This window comes from Petromyzon marinus, chromosome 34 (assembly GCF_048934315.1).
Source record: "Petromyzon marinus isolate PM22_M1 ecotype Great Lakes invasive population chromosome 34, UKy_Petmar_22M1.pri1.0, whole genome shotgun sequence".
NCBI lineage: Eukaryota > Metazoa > Chordata > Hyperoartia > Petromyzontiformes > Petromyzontidae > Petromyzon > Petromyzon marinus.
This window is the reverse complement of record NC_133700.1, coordinates 13,159,395-13,186,214: the sequence shown is the minus strand read 5'-3', so window position 1 is coordinate 13,186,214 and position 26,820 is coordinate 13,159,395. Positions and strand designations below refer to the sequence as shown.

At 46.7% G+C, this 26,820-nt stretch overlaps 1 protein-coding gene across 1 annotated transcript in view; it reads left to right on the top strand.

Annotated features, from left to right (window-relative positions):
• The first annotated feature begins 6,672 nt into the window (after nt 1–6,672).
• LOC116948751 (uncharacterized) overlaps nt 6,673–26,820 on the top strand; it is a 41,676-nt gene continuing 21,528 nt past the window's right edge. Inside the window, exons 1-9 of the mRNA XM_032965795.2 lie at nt 6,673–7,308; nt 10,433–10,708; nt 12,280–12,328; nt 12,645–12,694; nt 12,899–12,940; nt 18,097–18,142; nt 20,600–20,752; nt 22,701–22,903; nt 25,318–26,414. Of these exons, the coding sequence (XP_032821686.2) occupies nt 10,465–10,708; nt 12,280–12,328; nt 12,645–12,694; nt 12,899–12,940; nt 18,097–18,142; nt 20,600–20,752; nt 22,701–22,903; nt 25,318–26,414 (1,884 nt within the window). The 5' untranslated portion in view covers nt 6,673–7,308; nt 10,433–10,464. The remainder of the gene's footprint in view (nt 7,309–10,432; nt 10,709–12,279; nt 12,329–12,644; nt 12,695–12,898; nt 12,941–18,096; nt 18,143–20,599; nt 20,753–22,700; nt 22,904–25,317; nt 26,415–26,820) is intronic.

Below are 26,820 nucleotides of genomic sequence, written 5' to 3'. Positions count from 1 at the left end.
TTAAGCCGTCGGCACTCACTCTCCCATGTGTTTTCGGATTTTACCGCGTGTTGGTTTAATTCGTGTGATGTCCGACGTTTCGCTCCGTGTGCTTCGGTTCCTGAATAAGCTCCCCGCGCGTGGAGGGAACAGCACGTGGTACAACTTGAACACCCATCGGAGAGCACAACCGTGATATCCGACGCAGCCGTCACTTGTTAACAGGAATGCTATATTGGTGAACACACGTCTTAACACACATACGGTGATTTCTCGACAGAAGGTGCAATCGTGATCAGTAGATCGGTCCTCCGATCATGCTTTGCGTATCACGTGACCTCACAATACTGCAGGTATAATTCGGTCACTTTTCTGTCTCGTACTGCGTGCGTGCGGCGGTATTGGCGGTACGTGTGTGAGCGGTAGTGGTGGTACGTGTGTGAATGGTAGTGGCGGTACGTGTGTGAGCGGTACGTGTGTGAGCGGTAGTGGTGGTACGTGTGTGAGCGGTAGTGGTGGTACATGTGTGAGCGGTACGTGTGCGAGTGGTAGTGGCGTTACGTGTGTGAGCGGTACGTGTGTGAGCGGTAGTGGTGGTACATGTGTGAGCGGTATGTGTGTGATCGGTACGTGTGCGAGTGGTAGTGGCGTTACGTGTGTGAGCGGTACGTGTGTGAGCGGTAGTGGTGGTACATGTGTGAGCGGTACCTGTGCGAGTGGTAGTGGCGTTACGTGTGTGAGCGGTAGTGGTGGTGCAGTGAGGGAAAAAAGTATTTGATCCCCTGCTGATTTTGTACGTTTGCCCACTGACAAAGAAATTATCAGTCTATAAATTTAATGGTTGGTTTATTTGAACAGTGAGAGACAGAATAACAACAAAAAAATCCGGAAAAACGCAAATAAAAAATGTTATAAATTGATTTGCATTTTAATGAGGGAAATAAGTATTTGACCCCCTCTCAATCAGAAAGATTTCTGACTCCCAGGTGTCTTTTTATACAGGTAACGAGCTGAGATTAGGAGCACAGTCTTAAAGGAAGTGCTCCTAATCTCAGCTTGTTACCTGTATAAAAGACACCTGTCCACAGAAGCAATCAATCAGATTCCAAACTCTCCACCATGGCCAAGACCAAAGAGCTCTCCAAGGATGTCAGGGACAAGATTGTAGACCTACACAAGGTTGGAATGGGCTACAAGACCATTGCCAAGCAGCTTGGTGAGAAGGTGACAACAAGTATTAAAGCTTTCGTGACTGCATAAAATTACTCATTGTTTTTTTTCGGTAAAGTCACGTATGTAGAAATACAATACAAAATTTTGAGCTGCCGTTTTGTATGTGTAAGATGTGCGTGTTTGAGCTGCCGTTTTGTATTTACAAGAGGTGGTCCTTTTTTGAGCTGCCGTTTTGTATGTGTAAGCTGTGCGTGTTTGAGCTGCCGCTCTCGCTCTGGCCCCTCCCCCCCTCCAACCGTATTTCCTATTTAAGCTTCTGTTCATCCCCTCCCCCCCTCTCTCTCTGCCTCCCTGTCCGTGTTTCCTCCCTCCTTACCTCTTGGTGGACTTGTATATGTATTTCTACTGACCGTGTACCTCGTATTTTTCATTCTATCTATGCTGGTATGTGCAATCCAAAGGTTGAACACGAAATTTAACACTTCTGAAATTCGTGGTCCGCCAGGAAGTGTTTATTGAATGCTCGTCTCTCATCTTTTTGTTGTATTTACCTCCGTGATTTGTTCTTGACACCTGATGAAGATCGCTTGCATTGTGATCGCAACGTCGTGATTGTTTTTTGTTTTAATATAATTTTATTGTATTTCTACATACGTGACTTTACCGAAAAAAACAAATGAGTAAGGTGACAACAGTTGGTGTGATTATTCGCAAATGGAAGAAACACAAAAGAACTGTCAATCTCCCTCGGCCTGGGGCTCCATGCAAGATCTCACCTCGTGGTGAGGAATCAGCCCAGAACTACACGGGGGGATCTTGTCAATGATCTCAAGGCAGCTGGGACCATAGTCACCAAGAAAACAATTGGTAACACACTACGCCGTGAAGGACTGAAATCCTGCAGCGCCCGCAAGGTGCCCCTACTCAAGAAAGAACATATACATGCCCGTCTGAAGTTTGCCAATGAACATCTGAATGATTCAGAGGACAACTGGGTGAAAGTGTTGTGGTCAGATGAGACCAAAATGGAGCTCTTTGGCATCAACTCAACTCGCCGTGTTTGGAGGAGGAGGAATGCTGCCTATGACCCCAAGAACACCATCCCCACCGTCAAACATAGAGGTGGAAACATTATGCTTTAGGGGTGTTTTTCTGCTAAGGAGACCGGACAACTTCACCGCATCAAAGGGACGATGGACGGGGCCATGTACCGTCAAATCTTGGGTGAGAACCTCCTTCCCTCAGCCAAGGCATTGAAAATGGGTCGTGGATGGGTATTCCAGCATGACATTGACCCAAAACACACGGCCAAGGCAACAAAGGAGTGGCTCAAGAAGAAGCACATTAAGGTCCTGGAGTGGCCTAGCCAGTCTCCAGACCTTAATCCCATAGAAAATCTGTGGAGGGAGCTGAAGGTTCGAGTTGCCAAACGTCAGCCTCAAAACCTTAATGACTTGGAGAAGATCTGCAAAGAGAAGTGGGACAAAATCGCTCCTGAGATGTGTGCAAACCTGGTGGCCAACTACAAGAAACGTCTGACCTCTGTGATTGCCAACAAGGGTTTTGCCACCAAGTACTAAGTCATATTTTGCAGAGGGGTCAAATACTTATTTCCCTCATTAAAATGCAAATCAATTTATAACATTTTTGACATGCGTTTTTCTGGATTTTGTTGTTGTTATTCTGTCTCTCACTGTTCAAATAAACCTACCATTAAAATTATAGACTGATCATTTCTTTGTTAGTGGGCAAACGTACAAAATCAGCAGGGGATCAAATACTTTTTTCCCTCACTGTACGTGTGTGAGCGGTAGTGGCGGTACGTGTGTGAGCGGTACGTGTGTGAGCGGTACGTGTGTGGGCGGTAGTGGCGGTATGTGTGTGGGCGGTAGTGGCGGTACGTGTGTGAGCGGTAGTGGTGGTACGTGTGTGAGCGGTACGTGTGTGAGCGGTACGTGTGTGAGCGGTACGTGTGTGAGCGGTACATGTGTGAGCGGTACATGTGTGAGCGGTACGTGTGTGAGTGGTAGTGGCGGTACGTGTGTGAGCGGTACGTGTGTGAGCGGTACGTGTGTGAGCGGTACGTGTGTGAGCGGTACGTGTGTGAGCGGTACGTGTGTGAGCGGTAGTGACGATACGTGTGTGAGCGGTACGTGTGTGAGCGGTGGTGGTGGTACGTGTGTGAGCGGTACGTGTGTGAGCGGTACGTGTGTGAGCGGTACGTGTGTGAGCGGTACGTGAGTGAGTGGTAGTGGTGGTACGTGTGTGAGCGGTACGTGTGTGAGCGGTACGTGAGTGAGTGGTAGTGGTGGTACGTGTGTGAGCGGTACGTGTCTGAGCGGTACGTGTGTGAGCGGTAGTGGTGGTACGCGTGTGAGCGGTAGTGGTGGTACGTGTGTGTGCGGTAGTGGCGGTACGCGTGTAAGCGGTAATGGTGGTACGCGTGTGAGCGGTAGTGGTGGTACGTGTGTGAGCGGTAGTGGTGGTACGTGTGTGAGCGGTAGTGTAGTAGCGGTTGGCGCTTTGCGCTACAAACCCGGTCATCCGAGTTCGATTCCCTCTCACGGTCAACACCGGTGACAATTATCTGAACCGTTCCTAGGTCTCTCCTAGGTCGACTCGGCCTCAAATGACTACCTGTTGCATTGTGTAAACACCACCACTGGGGAGATAAAGGCAACCGGGCGTGGTGCTGACCACCCACCGCCTCTTGTGCTGTGCAGGCCTTCATTAGGCGCTAACAGCACCTACCCCAAAAGTCTATTGCGCAATAAGTTCAACATACATCTCACACGTGCGTGCTCTACGTGGATCATGGCTTGTTTATTTGGCAGAGAAATGTGTAGACAAACCAGTTCTCGGTTGTGTTTTTCTGGCTCGACATGTTGCTCGGCATGATGTCCGACGTTTCACTCCACTTGCTGGGAGCATCTTCAGGAACTGATTTAAATTATAAATTCAGATTTTGAAGAAGCGTGATGTAGGACGAAACGTCGGATATCGTGCCGAATTCACTGTACGACCCGAGAGTACATCAGAGACCTACACAGTACCAATACCTACACAGTCGGACAAACACGTTTACCCTCTAAGTAATACAACGCACAAACGGTGTTTTCTGGATGGCAAAAGTGAGCGATTTTGACCAAGGGATCTGCCCTCCCATCATATCTCGTCACATGCAGCCTTATTTAGGGTTATGTTTTCCCTCGTCTCTCTGTATTCGAAATAAATCGTGATATTGAGACCTCTTCGCATATCTGCTGTTGTCTTAAGGCATGGCTCGGCAACCAAAATAACAAAAGGCATTTTTTATTGAATTCGGTAACTTTTCAATATTTCAAGAGGAGCAATGCATGTGACTACGAGACAGTCCTTTAATAAATAACGTCACGAAGTAGTCCTTAAAGAGCCGCTGGTTGAGAAAATGTCTCCAGCCGCTCTCTGTGACGGCAAGGATTTATTGCTGCACTGAACACGCTGAGGAAACAACACTCATGTTAAAGGTTCTGCATTGGACTAAATTTCTCTCTCTTGCAAAAGGACGGATCAACGGTTTAGTAATGAAATGATAAATGTTGTCGTATTACTCTTTGAATCAGAATCTTTTATTTAGACTGGAGGAATACAATGAGCTATGAAACTCTTTCACAGACGTCCAGTAGTACTCTCAGGGTTGCCTTGACTGACTGCTGAACGATAGACCTGTTTTTGTTTATACTGACATTGTTTTTATATGTGTGTGCGATTGAATAGTAGCAGTGTTTATTGTTAACAGTGGGATACAATACTATCCTTTATTGTTTAAATGCTCATTAAGTTCCCGATTGCATTGTTCCTTATCAAAGAAACCAGCAGTATTTGCTTAGCAAGCCTAACAAAAGATAAATGGAAGGATGAGACAAAAACAGTTTACTTGAATTACACTCCTCGATAAACCCTTCAGTTTAATTGGCAAAAATTTATATGTTAATGCGGAGAAAAGGAGGCACCCTTTTTCACATTTATTTTTAAATGACAAATATCGTATTTATGTGTACTGTGTATACATTGTTAAATCGTTATCGTAGCTCGTTGCTGTGCAAATGTAAATGTTGAGAAGTCGTAAAGCCCCAAGTGGGTAGAAAGGTCACTAGTTGGTTGATTCTATCTCATGCCTGAACGAGCAACCACGGCAAACAGCTGCGCTATAGAGATGACTCATATATTGATGCCTCACAGAAAGTTCACGGGTTTGGCATCTGATTGGCCTAGTTAGAGCAAAGCGGCCTGCCCAATTCAAGCTTATGAATGAACTTGTATTACTGTGCTTGTTGTTTACCCAGGAAACCCTCCGAGTCTCAAGACTATCTTTTGAGGATCACCCTGCCAAGTTTTTGCAGGAGGGGGCAATGTTGCAAGTTTGTGTAATTTAAATAGCATATTTTGGAGGTAAACTTTTGAGATGTTTGGTCAATACTACTAATATTGTATGTTGTTTTAGCTACGGGAGATCCGGAGGAAACCCATATAGGACAGAGGGAGAACATACACACAGAAAGGCACCTGAGTCGGGAATCTAAGCCAGGACCTCCGTGCTGCGAGGTGCAAGTGTTACTCTGCTGTGCCACTCTGTCCCCCATTTAATTTCTTGCACAAGTGACGATGCATTTACACCACCCAGCTGCAAAGTATTTAGCCTCGAGATGCACTGCATGAGAGGTGCGGTGTAAATAATAAATTATGGTGAACGTATAGCAAAGATCCTACCGAATTTTGGTGGGGTGGTAACCAATCCGCGTGTAACGATGCCTCCAATTCGTACAATGATCACTCGCAATACCCCCCCACCCGCGCGCCAGGCTGACCACACAGGTCACACACAAATGCTCCCAGGTGATTTTCCCAACTTCCGAAAGCGTGAAAATTATTGTGGCGAAAAGTGTGCCATCTGGGGGAAAATAATCCATCTGTGTGGTGGAGAAACAAGATGCATGTTGATAATTGATCTCCACCGCCATGGGTGATATGTCTATGAAAGCTACCGCTGGTGTTTGCAGAGCGAGTTAAGGATGCCATGAAGAGTTGGTTAAATAAACAATTTAAAATTATTTTCATTTTCCAAGGTAAAGCCCAGAGCTATGTAGCTCTTTTTCGAAATCGACCTGGCTACAAATAATATCTCAACGAAGTGGCTAATCATGTGGAAATTTATAGCAGCCAAATACTCGAAACGCATGTTTGTAAGCGTGGAGGGAAAAAACCAGAGGACCCAGAGAAAAATCCACGCGACCACGGGAAGAACACGCAAACTCCAAATACACAGCAGCAGGCGTCAGGGTCGGGATCAAACCCACTACCTCCTTCATACCAGGCGAGGGAGTTAACATCTCGCCACCGCAGCTTTTAAACATGAATTGATGTTGCATTATATTGACTCATGCTTAAATGTTTGCTTAGTTGCATCATCTGGAAAAAGCATTCCATAGGGAAATGTCACCTCTCGTAAACATCTGTTAGCTTATCTTGCCATGTACTGTTGAGCGGACAGATGGCCACACTTGCAGAAGCTTCTTCTCTCGTTTTTTTGTGCGCGAGTGTTTATTTACGTTTGTGTGTGAGTATTTGTGTGTTGGTCAAAAAAATGCAGACGTGCAGGCTTTCATTCCTCTCTCCGAACTCGAGACGCCACCCATGCCGAGGTGGCCGAAAATGAGTTTCGATTTTTTTCGCACGGTCCGCGCTTTTGGCGCATGACTCCAAGCGGCGATCGTGACTGGCACGGTGCGAAAGAAATTCAACATACAGTACATACATACGTGGATAATCAATACGACTGTGCCTCGGTAACTCTCGCCTCGGGGGCTACGTGGATCACGCATTGAATGTGCGTCTTAATTTGCACTCTTTGGTAAATAATAATAATAATGCTCTGCTCAATCCGGGCCTCGAGGGCTTTGGTTGTCGGCGAAAAGCGTGACGCAGGGAGGGAGTGGTACAAAGGGCAGGGCGGACGAACTCTCGTTGACGTGTGTGTGCGCGCCGTGCTATCTTTAGCCTCCGTCCCTCGGCTCGCTCACCTGTGTGCGGCTTTGAGTGTGCGGCATGGGCGCTTTGTCTGCCGCTGTGAAACTCGCTACTGACGTCCCGAGAGCAACAACAAAAAACCCCGCCACCGTAAGTAATCCTTGCCGTTCCTCGTTTGTGTTTTCGGATACCGAGTCGAGTTGGTGTTAGCCAGAGCGGGTCGCTTCGTCAGTGTGGACAGTTCTAGGTGGTGGTGGTGGTATGCGTGCGTTTACAAAGCTGGTGTTGGGCAAGATCAGCACAGGTAGGGTGTATAAGTTGTATGACGTGATGCAGCGTATTTGGAAAACCCATGTTGGAACTCAACTTGATCGTGTACAGTATTTGGACCATGTGATAATATGAGCAAAGATTGTCTTAAAAGTTTAAACTAATATTTTATATAACTTGCCTGACATGTTTACAGTGTCAGATTCATGACTTTGTGTCAGGTATAAGGGGAAGAAATAACATTTACATGGTAGGAAAAATACAATAGCTAACATCTCTAAGCACAAGCCAAAAGAGAATGCGGTTTGAAAGTTGAGTCTGTAGGTTTTTATCACTTGTACCCTATGGTTCATTGTCACTCAGTGGCGTCTGTGACAAATTGAGGTGTTCTTCTATATGCTACAGGTCCGTGCTTAACTGGTCCCACTTAAACCCTGGGTTCAAATACAGGGTTTTCAACTTCCCGTGGTTAAATCTGGTACTCATTAGTTCAGGAGCTTCAGACCATATGTTTGATTGTTGGTACCACCTGCACTGGCATCAATTTCGTGGTTCCAATGTCTTAATTTGGCTAATTAACAGTGAATTAAATAAATCGGCTACTAAGGTTTTTCTAACTTAGTATCAATTCTGCTCTGGCCCGGGCTGCCCGGGGAAACTAAACCGGAAGTATTTACATCTGACACCGTGACGTCGAAGCGCAGGGGCCCCCCAAAGCACGGGCCCCGGGACAGTCGCCCCAATTCGCCATAACCTAGGAACGTCTCTGGTTCTGGTCATGGACTACAAGTACAGTATGTTAATGGTCTTAGCCCAGTCACCAATGACTGTGCAAAAAACCCATTATATTCCAAAAATTTCAGAACTTTATTTGGTTAAACTCCAGCTTCAAGAATGTCAAATATGAGTTTGGCGGTCTTGGAACAAACCCTGGTCTTTATGGCCAAGCGGGTGGGAAAGTGCTATCTCCTAATGTGTGAACCAGAGGTCGCTTGAAGGGATCTCGGTGGTAGCTCTGTAATATCCTCTTCTGTGGGCAGATCTCTAACAAGGGGAGTTGCACTGCTCTGTGAGAGTTGCGAATGGTTTGTTAGCTCATGACACCGACAGCGCAAGCAGGATACATTTAGGTACAAATATCAAAAGATAAATTATTACAAAAAACACCACACTTAATTGGTGCTCGTACAGGCTTTTGCGGGTGCAATAATCATAAATCTGTTCCTTAACTGTCGTGGCGACGAGTTTAAGCCAAACAAATACATGAATTAGGCATCTCGAGTCTAAGCGGATGGATAAGAAATGTTCAGAACGCTAATGTTTGACAACAAGGACCTCGTGCAAGGTTGCATAACATGGACACTGTAGCTACAGGATACTGCTTGTAAATCTTTGTGATCTGTCGTCGCGGGAGGACAGCTGGCCTGGAACAGTAAATGGAAAGTGTTTTTGTCCCAGCTGTGGTGGTGACTTGCTTTTTTGCACCGGGTCTCCCGTGAAAATTAGATGCTCTCTGGGGGGTCTTACCTGCTCATAAGTAAAGGTCATCCGTTGCCTCGGCTTTGTGTTGACATCCATTTTGCTTCTGGGACAAACACAACTTCGAATTGCCACGTGAGGCTAGCTTTTCCTCGATTGCTTTGGTAAGTCATGTTTTCTTACAATTGGTCAAGTATTTAGAATATGCGCAACAATAACAAATGACAACACCGAAACTTCTCGGTGCTTATTTAGGGTCAATTTTAAACTTGCTGCGGTGGGTTTTAACTTCCAGGCATGCTGCCTTCTATGTTCAGTGCTCTATCAGACTCTGTTTCTTTATTCCATTGGCGTTTTCGGCTTTGTTTTATAATCAAATGAATGGGTGAACTGGCATTGACACTGCGTGCTTCCCATCACCTAACAATACGTCTCGGAGTACAGGTGCCCCTATTGGCAGCGGTCCCGACTGGCATTAATCTGCCAGTAGGGGGGGGGGGGTGACAACAGCGATGTGTGTAAGTTATGGGTACACTTTAAATGTTTTACAAATTTTAACTGAGCTTGACATTGTAATTTTTTTTGTCGGGGAAAACCGGGAGAAACAGGAAGAAAGCCATGCAAAATTCGGGGAGAACATAAAACTCCACTCAGAAAGGTGCCTGAATTGGGAACCTAACCCAGGTACTTATTCCTATGAGGCGTAAATGTTACCACTGCATACCATTACATAACGATTACGAACTTGATTTGTATAGTTCAGATACCACCAACTAATTATGGCAGATCAACTGTAATCATGTTTGGATGCATCGACTTTGCCCGTGGTTGGTTTGAACCAGTGGACTATTTATATCCTTGGTTCTTTCGGTAAAAATAATAAACATATAAAACAATATTTGTATTATTTTATTGTTTCCCTTCTACGTGACTTTTCCGAAAGAACCAAGAATATGAATCCCTGCAGTCACGAAAGCTTTAAATCAACATTTAAGTGGACTATTTGTTTATTGAACCTATAGGGCGGGGGAAGGGGGGCTGTACTTGCCACACGCAGCCAATGCATGGATTAGCGAGGTGCTATTGCTGGGGTATTTCTTTTTTATGTTGCTGGGGGTTACACACCAAAGCTCGTTAGTGGCCAGTCACTCGCTGCCCCTGCTGAGTAATTGCGTGGCAGGTAATGTAAACATTTGCCACAGCCCTTCGACCACTGTGATTGCTTTTGTTTGTGTAAACACTTTCATGTGGCTCTGTTTTTGTTTGCTGTCCATCGCTCTCTCTCGGTCTCGTGTCATAAATGCACAGATACTTTGACTGCAATTGAACCAGCTAATTTTTGGCTTTTAAATTAAATTACAAAAATAATTTCCGGCAAATAACACAACTCTATTTTGAATAATTCGACAAACATCCTCCAAACATCATTGCTGCATAACTAGTCCTGCTTATTAAACTCTGCCTTGCTATTTCTGAAGCGCTAACAGAGTGCATAATTAACAAGATTAATTCTGCTCGTTTTCAGGTCCTTCGTGTTCTCCCGAGTAACATGAAAATATGCTCTCGGTGGCCTTCGGTGCCATCGTTCAGGGCGAGCCTGACCCAGCCATGATCTCTCCTGCTCTTCCTCCTGACCCTGCGCTGGCATCCGACCCTTTCCCTGGCACCGTCCGCAAGCCCGGCCGCGTCAACACAAAGCGGCTGTCGTGGGCGAGAGGGAGCGCATCGTGGCGCGATGGGTCGTCACGCGAGCACAGCTACGATGGCGATGTGTCGGCGGAGGCTTCGCCGGCTCAAAATGGTAACAACAACAAAACGCCTCTTGCGAGTTTACGCTCTAAATAAAGCGCACCACGTGATTACACAGCGAGAAGGTGCGCGTGTTTGAACACGCTTGGCGCTTCGAAACATCTACTGTTGGTGGTTGATGTGGCAATGCTTTAGGGAAGGAATGCAATGTTGACCCGTGCACCATGGCCCTGCAGTGTGCAGTGGTGTTTTGCACAGCTCTTTGGGCGCACAACTGATACAGATGAATTCCCGATGACCAAAAATGTCCATCTCTGATGCACGGAGTTTATGGTTGCACGGCAGACAAAAAACTGTTGGCCATGCTTTCAACATGTACACACTGATTGCTTCTCAAGTACTCTGCCCAAGGACGGGTCCATGGCTCAAGTTCCCTCCTACCGATCAAATCCCACTAAGACTATTCACCTTGAGGACCAACCACACTCTGCATGAGGATTCTCGAGTCGTGCTAGAGAGAGATTGTGGAGGTGTGATATGATCACCGGATGCGCCATAACATGAAACCCAGAGCCTACAGGCACCTAGGCACTCTTTGCTTCTCGATCAAACTCTGTGGTGTTCATTTTCCTTGACCGGTAACACCCTCGTGTGCATCTGAGTTTTATGCAAAAATATATTTTTTCGACACTTCATTGCATTTATTTTTTCTTGTGGTTCAGTCCATGACGGTAGATTTGTTGTTTTATCAGGTTCTGATAAAACCCTAGGTGACATTGAATATCATCCACAGCCAAGAGTAGGGGTTAATTGAAAGGCATAGAAAGATAATATACACATAGATGATTGCATTCCTTGGTAGATTCCTCCTGCATGGATTTTACATTGGATTTTGCGCCTGGCGTTGTGGACCGAGCCACGAGTCGCGTGTGAGTGTCACATTGCTGCGGGCCTGCTGTGTGTATGCACTGCCTTGCGCTGCCAGTGGTTATCATCAGCGAAGCTATTGAGCCCTCATGCTCTGAGCGCTGCAACCCGTGGTGGAATTTGTGCTGCAGAATTCACACACTCGCATCGCCCACTCCCAGTGCATGCGAGTCGGTGAGCTGTGCTCCCACTCAATGCACTCATGAGGCCTTAGTGATATACAGCTTCTGCTGATGGCTCCACGAGAGGCTGTCTCTGATATGGCATAAATGACCATGTGTTTATTAACCGTGAGATACTGTTAATTCCAACGTGTTTACATAGGGTGGTTTGTGGTTGTTAACGACCAGTGCGCCAGCGTTCTAATCATGGCGTTTAAAAAGCCAAGAATTATGCCGTCCATAATTAACTTTTCATTTGTGCCCGATCAGGTTGTGTGCTGTGGAAAATCGGCCAATATTTGTGCACATTGAGCACTTATAAACTGAGTGGTTTGTTGTAGACGTTACCTCCCCTGTCGGCTCATAGTGGCGTACTAAACAAAACGGGTTGCTTGTATGCGGGGCGGTGCATTTGGTCGTCTAAGCCATTTTTAAATGCTTTAAAGGATTTTCTTCGATGGCTCATGCAGTGCAATACAGCGATCGCATAGGTGCTGCTTCACGTGACTACAAACATGTTTGGTCTGTGTTGCAGGAGGCTACAGCATTCACACGAGTGTGCACGAGTGGCTGGATGACAGTGCGTAAGTCGTGTGTTTTGAATATACACATTACACTTGCATTACAACACCGATCCTGCCTCTTGCCAGGACATTGCGTCAGGGGTCAGGAGAGAGTTTGAGGAATTGGTGCATGAGGCAGTTTCATCCCAGCACTGATAGTCCATTAGCTCTGGGCTCGTGGAACTACGGTGTTAGCCATGGCTGCGAAATGAGCTCGGGTTGCCGGGTTCCTAGCAGCAGTGCTGCACCGCAATGTAAACTTACACTGCTCTATAAAAATGAGTCGTGATGTGTTTAATGAGAGGCCAAACCCTGGATATCCCTTCCTCTATTCAAGGAATTGTGATGACAGCAGCGCAGCAGAGACGAGTAACTTGTGCAACAGAGGTGAGCGATATTTCTGTGTTTCTGCTTCATTGTGTTTTATGTTGTGCCAGTTACAATACAGGACATTGATTCAAACTGAATTCACTCAGTTTTTTGCTTTTCGTGTACAAGTGTCAAATCGTGTTTTTATTCCCCCCCCCCCCCCCGCCCAATTGAAATGTTTTGTTGCTGGAGTTGATTTGCTTTATTCAACATTGTTTTCAGGATCAATAGGATCAGAAGATGACCTTTCACTTGGGGCTGAAGGTAGGCCTTGGATCTCCATCTCATTAATGAGCTTATATAACTTTGAAATGTTTCACATCCATATTTGCTTCCTGTGCAGTTAGCACTTGTATTTTTGAGTGCAGCAAATATCAAAATAGCTTTCATAATCTCTTAAGTTCAACCGGTTTACTGGAATGTGGTTTTTAGATTTGCCTTTAAGCCTGAGCACGGAGAGGATACTGAGAGCCATCGGGTTATGAGCATAATTTGTTCCTGAGACCCGTTTTTAAGTTCAACGGTTCGTAAGTCTGAACACAATAATACACTGTATTTAAATTCCCATGTGGTCAGTGTTATGAAATTGCATGTAACACTATACAAAATACTGCAGAGTAAATAAAACATGAAATAAAGTAACATACATAGAAAAACCTGATTTCTTTTCACTTACCTTGAGTCCTGATGCTAACTTGTCGTCGGAAGGGGGGCAAGGAGTCGCCACAACTGCGCGTACACACAAAAGACAAAGATCCCCCGTATAGCCTTAATAGACTGTAGGGGCAAGTGCTGTTGGCGGGCACCTATAAAGGCCGGCATGGCACACGAGGGGGTGGGTGACCAACACCACGCCCGGCCGCCTTTGTCTCCCTAGTGGCGGTGTCTACACATCGCACCAGGTACTCATTTGAGGCCTAGTCGACCTAGGGGAGGCTCAGGACGGGTTCAGATAATCGTCACTGGTGTTGGCCGTGAGTGGGAATCGAACTCGGGTTGCCAGGTTCAGTAGAGCAGCACGCTAACCGCTACACTACCGCTCCCCACACAAAGACAGGCACATACACAAAGACAGATACACACACACCATAACTACAAGGATCCCCCATATACCCTTAACAAGCTGGTGGGGCAAGGGCTGTTAGCGAGCAGTGTATATGAAGGCCGGCATGGCACACGAGGGGGTGATTGGCCAGCGCCTTTGTCTGCCCAGTGGCGATGTTTACACACCACACCAGGTCCTGGTGTTGGAAGTTCCTGGTGTTAGAAGTTCGAGGACTGTCTATACTCATAATGACTTTTTCTTTATCCAGTTTACTGCCTGCAGTAAAATAGCTGTAACCATTTGGGTAGTGCCGCGAGAAATGGTTAAACTTTGGACCCTGGAGATTAAAATCTTCCAATCACTCGAGGTTACTTTAAGGGGCTCAAATATGTGCATGCTAAAGGGGTTTGCTGTATCCTGCGCACCACAGCAATGCTTTAGTGAAAAGATAATTACGTCAAATTGTTCACCGGTGGCATGGGTCCTGGTAGTGCAAGGAATACCCCCGCTGCATCGCAGACCTCGGTGATATTTCTGGGTCACGGCTCGGTGTCACAATGTCAGGCATTCCCAGCGTGACAGGCTCACAGTCCTGCAAACTTCTCTACCGGCTTGTCTGACGACTGACCAGCGTGCACCCCAACTCATAACATTTATTGATAACCTTTATCGGCACTTCCGGCAACGTTGATCCTGAACCCTCGTTCACATGAGCTGCCCACTGGTGTTTAGCAGAATTATGATCGCAGAACTCGAGGAGCCGCTGGCTGCTGGGAGCTGCCGCAGGTGTTGGCGTTGCCTCAGGACTCGCCGGTGGTTATTGACTGGCATTGGCCGGATGGGAATAAACACAGCCGTGTGCCACAGTTCATTCATAACGATTCGAACGCAGCCGACATGCCATTACGGCAAAATTAAGTAAGATTAACTGCGCCTTAACTGTTGCTGCAGTTTCTGGGAATTGGTATCTTCTTGAACAGCACCGCCACTCATTAGGCCACCCGCTAGACTGCGTTGCTGCTTCTGTAGAGCGAATTTGAGCCTCTCTTGGCTCGCTTTTGGAGATTTGGTAATGCATGGTAAGTGACATCTGCTCAGGAAGTTTACAATTTAGTCGTGTTTAGCATCCAGCAGAGACCCCCCATGCTGCTCAAAAAACAAACATGATCATGTGATTGGAGGTCACCTCCAATTCACGTACAGCCACTTTTTAAATCCATTACTGGATGAAGGGCTCCCCACACAGTGTCGGTTCGTGGTGGTTGTTTGACTGCACTTAACCTGCACTAATTATTTGGTGATGCTGCGTTGGCAGTGGTGCACAAGCACAATTAACAAATAACTTAAGTCCCTCGTCAAAAACACTGCCTTAAATGAAAACATAAAGACATATAATCGGCAACGTTTTGGGAAATGGCCCTTCATCAAAGCACATAAACAGAGGCCAGAGAGATAGAGTGGATGATAAGAGTTGAGACTGCACTTAACACCATGGAGGCTGATGGGAATTTGATTGAACTTTTTTTTGTATCAAATAAACCCTTCAATAATCAAAATAATTATTAAACAAGTGCATTTACATTTTTAAAAAACTCATGTTGCTGGCACAATGCATTGTGGGAAGGTTTATTCTTGTGAGGACAAACAAGGCTCAACCCCCCTGCAAGTGCATTCCTGGTAACCAGTCACTGTTTCAATAAATGCATGGTTAACGACTGCTGGTCAGTGCAAGGCTGGTATAGAATAGAAGTGCCAAGGATTGGTTGAAATATCAGACACCACTGATATTAGCCGTGGCTGCTGGGTTCATAGCACGGTGTGCAAACCACTGCGCCACTGCTCGGCTCATCACTTCCGACTAGTTTTTACTATTTAACAATTACTTTAGTACTGCGCTAGCTTTGCAGGGAAAAGGAAAACCGATAATTTCTTAACGTGATAAGGATTCATTCTTTTCGTGTCTATCAGGCCATTATAGACAGACCAGTGATGATGGCCATTCGTGGGCACAGGCCCTCGTACGGTCTGTAACTGAGCTCATATCGTCAATGTGGTATTGATTGCAGTAATAATAAACTAGAAATGCACTGCCGAATATCGTGAAGCGGAGCAAAGACTGTGGTATACAAACAATCGTCTTTCCGTGATGTGATCTGTTGTTGACAAATTACTGAATTTGACGAACGGTCCTGGTGCCTGGTGGCAGCTAATGTCATCGCGCTGGTGAAAATCTGTCACTTGTCCGCTTGTCTCAGCATCTGTCCACATGGATCATGATTCCCTCTTTGCGAAATAAAAAAACAAGTCACTTTCATTACTTGTTTCCATTCCGCAAACGCTTTATTTGATTTGTTACATGAATACAGGATTAATGTTTTATGGTGACAAATCACTGCAATGATTGATATCCTGCTGTTATTTAAGGAAAAACATCGAAGCCAGTTTTCAAAACTAAAGAACTTCGTAGCACGTTGCATAAATCACAATTTGTTATTACGCCACTCGCAATTCTAAAAATAAAACCTTTTAATGAATGTCCTTATTGTGCGGAAAGCATTAGTTAACCTTGTTTACGCAGAAAGGCACTAGGAGTATTGTTCAACTGAATGAAAAGGGCCATCTGCTTCTGCTGGCTAATTACCGTCCACGTGCGTTACCATTCGCTAATGCGCGATAACGCATGATGTCGTCCCGTCTGCCACAGCCAATCGCCTGTCGCCTCTGGCTTGACTTCCCTCCTCCTAATCGATTGTTGGCCACGCATCTTTTTGATAAAGCGGACCAGCGAATCATCTCTTAAGTGATGTGGTAGGGGGGATGGTTTGGCATTTGAGTTGAGCTGCATCGCGTTGTTTGCACAACCCCTGTGTGTGGCCTGTAGACCGCACCATCATCATGGGCAGTGACGTGGCCCAATAGCGCGTTCACCGCCTGTTGCCAATGGTTCCCTGTTATAATCCGACAGGCCACCCTGGTTATTACTACGAGTGTATCGTAAAATGTGCTATCGTGTACATAAAGTGGGTGTAAAAAATAAGCCTAACAAACGAGTAGGTCATTGTGTCCAAATTTGCAGAATTAAGAAAATATTACCTGCAGATTACTCAATTGTAATTACACATAGCAATCACTGCCTCCCCCACCCTACTGGCAGCCTAATGCCAATTGCAGACCAGGTGCTGAGTACCTATGCATTCGTTAATGCCAGTTCGGTTCTATCACTGGATGTGTGCGCTGTGTGCGCTGTGTGCACCATGTATTTTCCTGTCTCGTGTAATTTACCGTGGCATGGGATGGCACTTTCGCTTCCCCCTTCCCATCCTCGATGACTGGGACCCATGCATCTGGATTTACTGCCGCCAGTTTTCCGTTTCATCCCTTTTTTTAAAAGAGACTTTCATCATTTGCTTACATTATAGAGCCACACTTACTTTGTAACTGGCTTCGTGAGTGTAGCCTCTTCTGGTTTGTTGTAAACGAATATATAATATGTAGCATACGTCTCTATTATGGAAGTAGCATACGCATATACATGTACAGTCAATCTGTAAATCCACTGCTGGATGAGGGGCTGCCCATATCGTGTGAGTTCTGGGGGTAATTTTACCATACCTCACCATGCCGATCAGCGTGGGTTGAAGGTGAGGAGGAGCATATATGTGGTAGCATATAAATAGAGTAAACTAAAATGTATTTTGCTGCACTGTCCTCTGGCACACCACCACATAGCCCTGTATCCCGATAACAACCTGTTTGTGGACGGTGATCATGCATCCGAGCACCTTCCAGGCTCAGACCTGCTTAGCTTCCAAGATCTGGTTATGGGTGCATTCCAGATGATTTCGTCATGGGCTTATGCTAGTAATGCCCCTTATTTATCCAGGAAAGCCTCACCAAGTCTCAATACTCTTTTTCCAGGGCGCTTCTGTCTTGAGATATTTTTCCAAATCCATTTAATAGGTGTTTGGCGTGTGGGAGTACACCAGAGTTCCCGGAGAAAATCAAACACACATGAGGGTTGAACACTCAGCACTGCCATCTCCTCACCATAAATGCACTGCATATTTCCACATTGTCTCATTCTCTTAAAAATATACAAAGTCCACCTTCAGCTTATCTCCGTGTTTAATTTGCAGATCGGCACTTTGTTTGAAAAGAAAAAGTTGGCATCTTCTCTGTGTTCAGCCGTGCTCTTTATATCTAACAAGCAAAGTCTATCAGAAAGGGCTAAATGTATAAAGGCGCAAATTGTAAAAATCATAAAACTAGCAAACCGCGGAGGCATTTTATAATAAAGCATGAATAACGATCATGCAGCAGTCCTGGGGACTAAAACCCAGTGTGAAGATGTTGACGCTAATTCGTTCCATTTCAGCCGGGAGCATTCGGGAGTTTCTCGCCAACGGCGTTGACCCCTCAAGGTCAGTGACTGCAACTGCCGCGCCTAGCGAGTCTCCGAGTAATTTTCCACCAAACCCTGCCCCCCACACTTGCTTTGAGTGCTTTTTACCGAAGTTGACACGTTCATTTTGTGTTCCTGTGAACTTCACTTGTTCCTTTTTTATCCTTGTCGGTACGGAGATGATGACGAATATATTTATTTAGCGTTTCACACACTCCAATTACGGGAGGTGCTGTGTGAGTCGTTTTAAGTGTTGACTTTCCTTGTGTGGAGCTGTCGTGGTGCGTGGTGACTCATTACTCATTTTCTTGTTCAGAACGGTGTATTTGTTTTAAAAAAGCAAATTACTTGAACTGTCTTGCCGTGTTTTGCACCTGATGAGCACGGTTGGCTACGTATGGTGTGACAGAAGTTCCACGTACATGCATACAACAAAACCTTTTGGGTTTAAGGTTTGATAGTCTTGTGAACGCCACACTAGCTGCTGCTGTTGACACGTATCATTACCAATTAAATAAAAACTAATTATCAACGTCTTATCTGTGGGTTTGAAGTTGGCTGATAAGGTCGAGCTGGGATCTAATTTAAACTCTAAAGCCACGTTAACCGCTGCAAATAAGGCATGCTTGTTCATATTCTGAGCGAATAGCGTGTTCTTGGCAGGTGTGGAATTTTCAAACACATCAATAATATTTATCTCATGTTTGCTGAGTCGAGTGTTGGGGTGGCCTTGGTGGTGAACATCACGAACATGACTTGTGCTTCAGTGTCATCGTATGTCATTAAATTGCCATTATAAGACCGTGGCGTGTGCCAGTCCACTACTGTATGAGGGCCACCCCACGCCGTGCCAGTTGTTGGAACGTGTAACCATACTTCACCACGCTGGTCAGTGCGATTTGGCGAAGGTGCAGACCATAGATGAGGGAGCAGAGAAGCACAGCACACCAATGGCTTGTACTTCACTGCCCTCTACTGACCACCACCCCATAGCTCCACACCCCATAACGACGACCTGTTTCACGCATGCTGGTCACACATGTGAGCACTATCCACGCTCAGCCCTGCTTGACTTCCGCGATCTGACCAGAATTGACCCTTGAGCAAAAATTAAAACCTCGGGCACATTCCTGGTGATTTCGGCCCGAATGTGACACAATGATGCCTCGATCTTTAGTGCTGGTGAGTGTCGCAGTGTCACCATATAACGTGACACAGCGATGCATGTCTCATCATCGCTGCGTCACATGACATTGATGTGGGCGTGTTCTTCGTTGACTTTGTGGGAAGTGGCGGCGAAGTGGTTAGCGCATTGCATTACGATCCTGATGACCCAAGCTCGATTCTCGCTCGCAGCCAACATCGGTGACGGATACCTGAGCCGCTGCTGACGTCCCATAGTTTAAATCAGCCTTAAATGAGTACCTGGTGCGGTGTGTAAACTTCCACAATGGAGAGACAAAGGCGGCCGGGCGTGGTGTTTTCCACCCACCCCCTCGTGTACCGTGTTGACCTTCATAGGTGCTCTCGAACAGCACTTACCCCAACAGTCTATGTGTCGTGTCTTGTTAAGTTACTCACACCGACACGTTGTAACAAGTCACTTGCTTACACTTTATTTCACCTGTTCTCACGCCAGTTGTAGGCACTCCTATAACTATCTGTACGGTCACATACACTTGACTTCTCCCCGCTATTATCTCTTCTGCACCGCACTCAGCAACTCCGCACTCAGCGACTCTGCACACAGCATCTTCGCACTCAGCGACTCCGCACACAGCAGCTCCGCACTCAGCGACTCCGCACACAGCAGCTTCGCACTCAGCGACTCTACACACAGTAACTTCGCACTCAGCGACTCTACACACAGTAACTTCGCACTCAGCGACTCTGCACACAGCAACTTCACACTCAGCGACTCTGCATCTCCACCGCTGTGCTCACCTACGCTCCCTCATACCCGCTCACCTGTCTGTCCTGGGCGGGGGGTTCAGCCAACACCCGCCCAGCGACGGCATGACGGTTGAGGTACCGTTGACGGTTTGAGCGGCAGCGGCGAGATGTCTTCGCTCTTGGTTCCTGGGAAAAACTCCCTCTCCGCTTACGCTCACTCCCCTTATATATCTCTCCTCATTCCGAGTCCTCACGTGCTCCCCCTCAAGCCGCCGCCAGCCCGGCGCCTGTTGCCCCATTAATCCCTTATCATCACCCCCCATCTCCCGTATCCTAGACGCCAACCTCTGGTCACAGCGTACCCTCTGTTCGACCTCTGTTGCGCCCGCTTAACAGCGCGCACCGCGTACATCTCTGTAAGCAACACGGGGAGGGGGGGGTCCTTTGTCTTTGATTCATTGTCACCAAATGACACAGCAATATTTTTTTTCAGTGTGACTACACCACGCGAAACAGTGGTGTGCTCATGTATTATTATTATTATTGTTGTCGTGATGCGGCGGGGTTGTTTCCCCCCCCCCAGTGCTGGCGCGCGGTGTGGTGTGCCGGGCGCCGGGCACTCCACACCGCCCATGGCGCTGTTGTCGCCGACTCAGAACGTTCTGCTCGGTGGTGCCAACATGGGCAGCAGCTTCAACTCGTGCCACTCGATCCTCAGTGGCGGGTCCGTCTCCAAGTGAGAACAAACCTTCCCCCCACTCCATAAATGGCGCAAGATGAAGCAGACTTTTGTCTGTCTCGCCATGTAAAACATATGTGAATGCTGATGAGAGCCAGCAGGTCTAAACTGATTTAAAGCTTTCGTGACTGCAGTAATTCATATTCTTAGTTTTTTCGGTAAAGTCACGTTGAAGAGAAACAACAAAATAACAAAATATATATAAAACAATAAAAAAAATTCTCACGACGTTTCGACCATAACTCAAACGGTCATCATCAGGTGTGTCGGTTTGCATAAATTTATTTTAAAAACGGCACATTTATTTATTTATTTAAAAAACGTTGGCGTCACGCGCAGCGATTGGCAGTTTGCCCAGGACTAGTCCATCTATTTTTTTTTTAAAGAGGAGGGGGGAGACGAAATTTTTTATAATGTATGCTGTCTGAAAGCCACTGTAAGCGTGAACAATCAATCAAGAACTGAAATGATTTATCAAATCTTTCCAATGATATCTTAGCAATCATTGGAAAGATTTGATAAATCATTTCAGTTCTTGATTGATTGTTCACGCTTATAGTGGCTTTCAGACAGCATACATTATACAAAATTTCGTCTCCCCCCTCCTCTTTTCAAAAAAAATAGATGGACTAGTCCTGGGCAAACTGCCAATCGCTGCGCGTGACGCCAACGTTTTTTTTATAAATAAATAAATGTGCCGTTTTAAAAATAAATTTATGCAAACCGACACACCTGATGATGACCGTTTGAGTTATGGTCGAAACGTCGTGAGAATTTTTTATTGTTTTATATATATTTTGTTATTTTGTTGTTTCTCTTCAACGTGACTTTACCGAAAAAACTAAGAATATAGGTCTAAACTGGTTAATGGTTTGCTGCTGCTGTGTAAAATGTATCCAGAAGATGAATTAGCTGATGGACTTGGCAGGTAGTTAGATATGCTTGTGGAGATACAAATGGGAGGTGTGTTTATTTATCTGAGAAAAAAAATACAGAAAACTGCATTTTGACAAAAGAGGGATTGGGTAGGGTCAGGGCAAGGACAGATTGGAGATCGGAGAGAGAGCAACACCGCAGCACAACCCAGGACACAGAATCTGGGGCCCAGTGCCATCAATAACTCTGATCCCCAGGGGCAGCCAGAGCAGCACCAATGTATGTAGTCAACCGTGCTAATATTCCATATACACTGCATATCTGAATACAGGTGATCAACCTACTAAAATAATAGTGATATATTATACAGAGAACATCATTTTCTTCCAAAGCTTCGACATATCCTTCCACCAATATCAATTCACTCGTTAATCTTTTAACCTTTTCCTCTGCAAGATACGGAGTTGTCCTTTGCAATATTCAATCGATATTCGACCACCTGATTTAAAGCTTTCGTGACTGCAGTAATTCATATTCTTAGTTTTTTCGGTAAAGTCACGTTGAAGAGAAACAACAAAATATATATATTTTGTTATTTTGTTGTTTCTCTTCAACGTGACTTTACCGAAAAAACTAAGAATATTCGACCACCTGTTAGGAGAGGAAAGTAAGAGATGTGAGAAATGTGTGGGGTATTCATAAATGGATCACCGTGGTGTACAAAGATCCCCCTATAACCTAAACAAACTTTTGGGGCAAGTGCTGTTAGCGAGCACCTAATGAAGGCCGGCACAGCACACGAGGGGGTGAGTGGCCAACACCACGCCTCGCTACCTTTGTCTCCCCAGTGGCGATGTTTACACACCACACCAGGTACTCATTTGAGGCCGAGTCGACCTAGGGGAGGCCTATAACCGGTTCAGATAATCGTTACTGGTGTTGGCCATGAGCGGGAATCGAACTCGGGTCACCGGGTTCGCAGTGCAGCGCGCTAACCTCAACACTACCGCTCCCCACCGTGGTGTGCACACATATGTGCTCTCGCTCTCGGTGCGTGCCACGCGCGTAGCTTGTCTGACCTGCTGGAGCTGCGAGGCGACGACCCCGAGGGGCTGCTGCTGGAGCTGGGCTTCGGCGAGGAGGAGGAGGATGTGGCAGCACGCGTACCACCGCGCTTCTTCAGCACACCCTCGGCCGCCCGCGGAATCGACCTGCGCGTCTTCCTGCGAGCACAGCTCCAACGGATGGACGAGGAGAGCCCTACGATCGCCAGTCAGTACCTCCCCTCTCTCGGCCGTGCCGCCTCCGTCGTGTCGAGCTTCCCCCTTTCTCGCTGTCCTCCTCCCCCCTCTTTTGCAGCAGCCTCCTCCTAAGAGAAGAACAGAAGAAGATGAGATTGCCGGTTGATGAGAGTACAGCAAGTAGGTTTCTGTAGTACAATGTTCCTTAAACAGCAGTCGTCAGGACCCACACGTGGTGTGTATTGTGTATGCAGTGCGGAGCACTTTCATTACTGACCCACTCATACTGGGCATCTGTGAAAAAGAGCTTCATTGGATTCCTCCAGTCCAAATAAAAATTCTGATTCTGATTTGCATGCAAATAGAAATGGTTAGAAATTACAGAAGGCTGCACAGTGGGGGGGGGGGGGGGGTCGCTGCTGGAGTGACCGTGTGGTGGGACCTCCTTTGCCAGTACCAAAATATGAGAATAGCTTTTCCCCTTTTTGAGACTAGGCTCAAAAGAAAGCTGTCTCTGGTGTGGACCAATAAGTTTCAAGCATATATTATCAGAGTGTTTTTGTTTGCATTCTGACCACAAGTATATGTGGTTAATGCAGATATGATTCCTTGTAAAATGTTTCAGTTTGGTGTTTTAAAATTTTAACACAGCTGTTTGTTGCCAGAAAAAAGGGAAAAAACCTATTCTCAGAGTACACCCCCTCGCGTTAACCTCAGCTGCTCTCCTTTTCCGTAAGTTGAAAGATTATCCTCAAAACACTGGCCTAACATGCTAGGGACATTTTTGAGACTCACGAATGTCTTCCTGGGAAAAACAAAATCCTATTGAAGCATTGAGAAATTCATGGAACATATCTTCCACTGCTTCTCTAATGATATGTGTGTGTGTGGCTTGAATGACCAGTGGGAGCGGTAGTGTAGAGGTTAGTGTGCTGCACGACGAATCTGGTAACCCGAGTACGATTCCCTCTCACCGCCAACACGAGTGACAATTATTTGAACCGGTCTGGGCCTCCCATAGCTTGACTCAGCTTGAAATGAGTACTTTGTGTGATGTGTGTAAACATCGCCACTAGGGAGATAAACGCGGTTTGGGCGTGGTGCTGGTGACCCACCTCCTCGTGTGCCATGCCGGCCTTCATAGGAGCTCTCTAAAAGCACTTGCCTCAACAGTCTGTTAAGGCTATATGGGGTATCTTTGTTTTGGAATGACCAGTGCAGAGTCTGAGTGATACGAGATGCTATGACAAGAAGACCTTTAAACATGCCAATAATTATTGTTTATATTGCTTATAGAATGCTTCATGCAGCTAGGCCTCGGCAAGGTAAGGTAATTTACCTTTTTTACCGGATAAAAGGGTAAAGGTATCGACATGCCAAGGGGTAAGGTAAAGGGTAGGGTAAAGGTAGCTCGGAAGAATTACCCGGTAGGGTAAAGGTAGCACGAAGTATTACCCGGTAAATACGGTGCCTTGTTTACCGCTAAAAGCTCCGTGGTGCAGTCCATGGCCTCCATTTAATAAGTAATATTAAACAAAATTTGTATCGCGCTTTAATGAAATGTACTAGTAATAGCAGAACTCCACGACTCCAGGAAGTGGCCCCGAAGCTGGCCATAACGTAAGGGACTGTGGCCAATTACAGCCAACGTCAGTTGAGCGTGGACAATTAGACCCAAACCGAAACATAACATATAAAAAAGATCGTTTAAAAATATATTTTTAATGATAGAATATAGTATTGTCATCAGTATGACATAAGTATACCAAGTTTGCAGTTGATACCACATTGGAAAGTGGGTTAAAATTGAGTTACAAGATTTGAGGATACAACAACGACAGTAGACAGTGAGTTAAAATAAAACGTGTAAAATTGTAATAATCGAGAGTATTCTATATGAATAAAGCGCTCTACCTAGCATTTACCTGTTATAAACCTTTTTCATGTGTAGTACCCCAGTAATTACCCTGTAATCGGGTAATTTGTATTGGGTAAGGGTAAAAGGTAGGGTAAAGGTAGGCTCGTTGCTTTTTACCTTTTACCTTACCTGCTAAAGGGCAAAAGGTAGGGTAGAGTGATTGTATTGTGGTAAGGTAAAAGGTAGGGTAAAGGTAGGCTCGTTGTTTTTACCTGTTACCTTTTACCTTACCTTGCCGAGGCCTACATGCAGCTATGACTGCATCATTCTATCGTCTGTATTTTCTTTCTGGCGTGGTTCACAACACAGTGCCTCTTTTATGTGCCGGTTAATCTTTCATACTCGCACAGTGGCATGACCAATTGTAGATGAGCTCAGCACCTAGCAAAAATATTATTTCCATTCCCAAATGAGGCATCTGCTTTTTCCATGCGCTGTGGCCCACGGCCGCGTTGCTTCAATTTACGCGATCGCCGCTCTCCGATTGGAATCTTCCTTCACGGTCTCTCTGTTGGGCCCGTGCGCAGGTCGTTTCCGACAGGTGGAGGTGCTGGCCAAGGTGACGGACACCTTCTCCTCCCTCTACTCGCACGTGCGAGTCCGCCGCGACCAGTCGCTCGCGGAGACTCCCAGCTCTCCCCGATCCCCGCTTCTTGGCAGCGCCAACTCCGTGGCGTCGCGGGCCGCTCAGAACCTGCTGTGCCGCACGCGCTGGCAGAAGAGGAATGACAGCAGCAGCGTCGCGGCGGACGAATTGATCAACAGGGACGATGGGACGATGGACGGAGGCGGCGGCGGTGGAGGCGACGTGGGGGGACCGGGGAGGCGCGGGGGACGGCTCAGGAAGCCGTCACGGTTAGTGGAGAGCCCCCTGCGCCTGGAGCCACTGGTGGAGGAGGTTTCTGTAGGCGGCGGTGTCTCGCCCGTGCTCCCCGGAGCGCCAGCGTTCAGCTTTGTGGGATTCGCGGTGGCACCAACGCACAATGACCTGAAGTCGGGAATCGGTCTGACGTCTGAGGGCCCCGAGCCTGCGTGCACACTCGTGAACAGAGTCGCGGAGGCTACTGCTGATGATCCTTATCCAGTATTTGTTGACGAGGAAGATCATCGAGAAAACGTGCCTTGTTCGAGTCCGGAAGCGGAGGACCTTAGCTTAGGCTCACCTGCTACATCCGTTGATGGTGTAGATGTGGCGTGCGATAACAAAATCGCATTTGACAATTCGAACCCAAGCGGCATTGCAATGGAATTCAAATATGCCCTGAATTACAATGACAACCCCGTTGACGGTGCGGATTCGAGTGGCGTTCTCCAGTCGCATGCCGTATGTTCCTACACAGACAAGGGAGTCGATGATCAGCGGGCGCATGCAACCATTGAGCAAGGTGGTAACAGTCGTGCGAGGAAGCAGATTGCAAAGGCTGCCTCCTCTCAGTCAGGTGATGAACTGTGGCAGGAACCTTTGGACCCCAAAGAGGCTTTGTCTCAGCAGCCGCTGCCATACAGGCAGAATGTGGGCCGACGGCACGCAGCGAACCCACAGCAAATGCGCTCGTTATCGTCGGACGACAGCCAAGATCTTCCGACGCCCTTCGAAGATTGCGATCACAGTGAAATAATCATGGTAAGGCATCTGGCAGCGTTGGCATGGTTCCAAGGAATGCTCTTAAGTAGCTAATTAAGTTGTGCGGATGCCCCTCGTGGTTAAGAGTGTGTGTGGTTTATTGCATGATGATGGGCCATTTTGGGTTCGGAGTACTATGTTGGTCGCCGAGGATGGGCGTGCGGTGGGGGAGGGGGGCGTGGTGGGAGTTGGGGGGGGCGGCAGTTAATCGGTCGGTCAGGGATTGAAGGTGACTTTGGAACGGGTGCGAGCGCCGCCTGCCCGCGCCTCGTGCTTTTCATTTCCAAGGGCAATAGTCAGGGAAAAACATTCACGGCCAGGGAATTGCCACGTGGCCTCATCCAACGCAAACAAATCTCCACTGCGGCGTGGCACTTGTGCCGACCGGCGTGACCTCCCCCCGGCA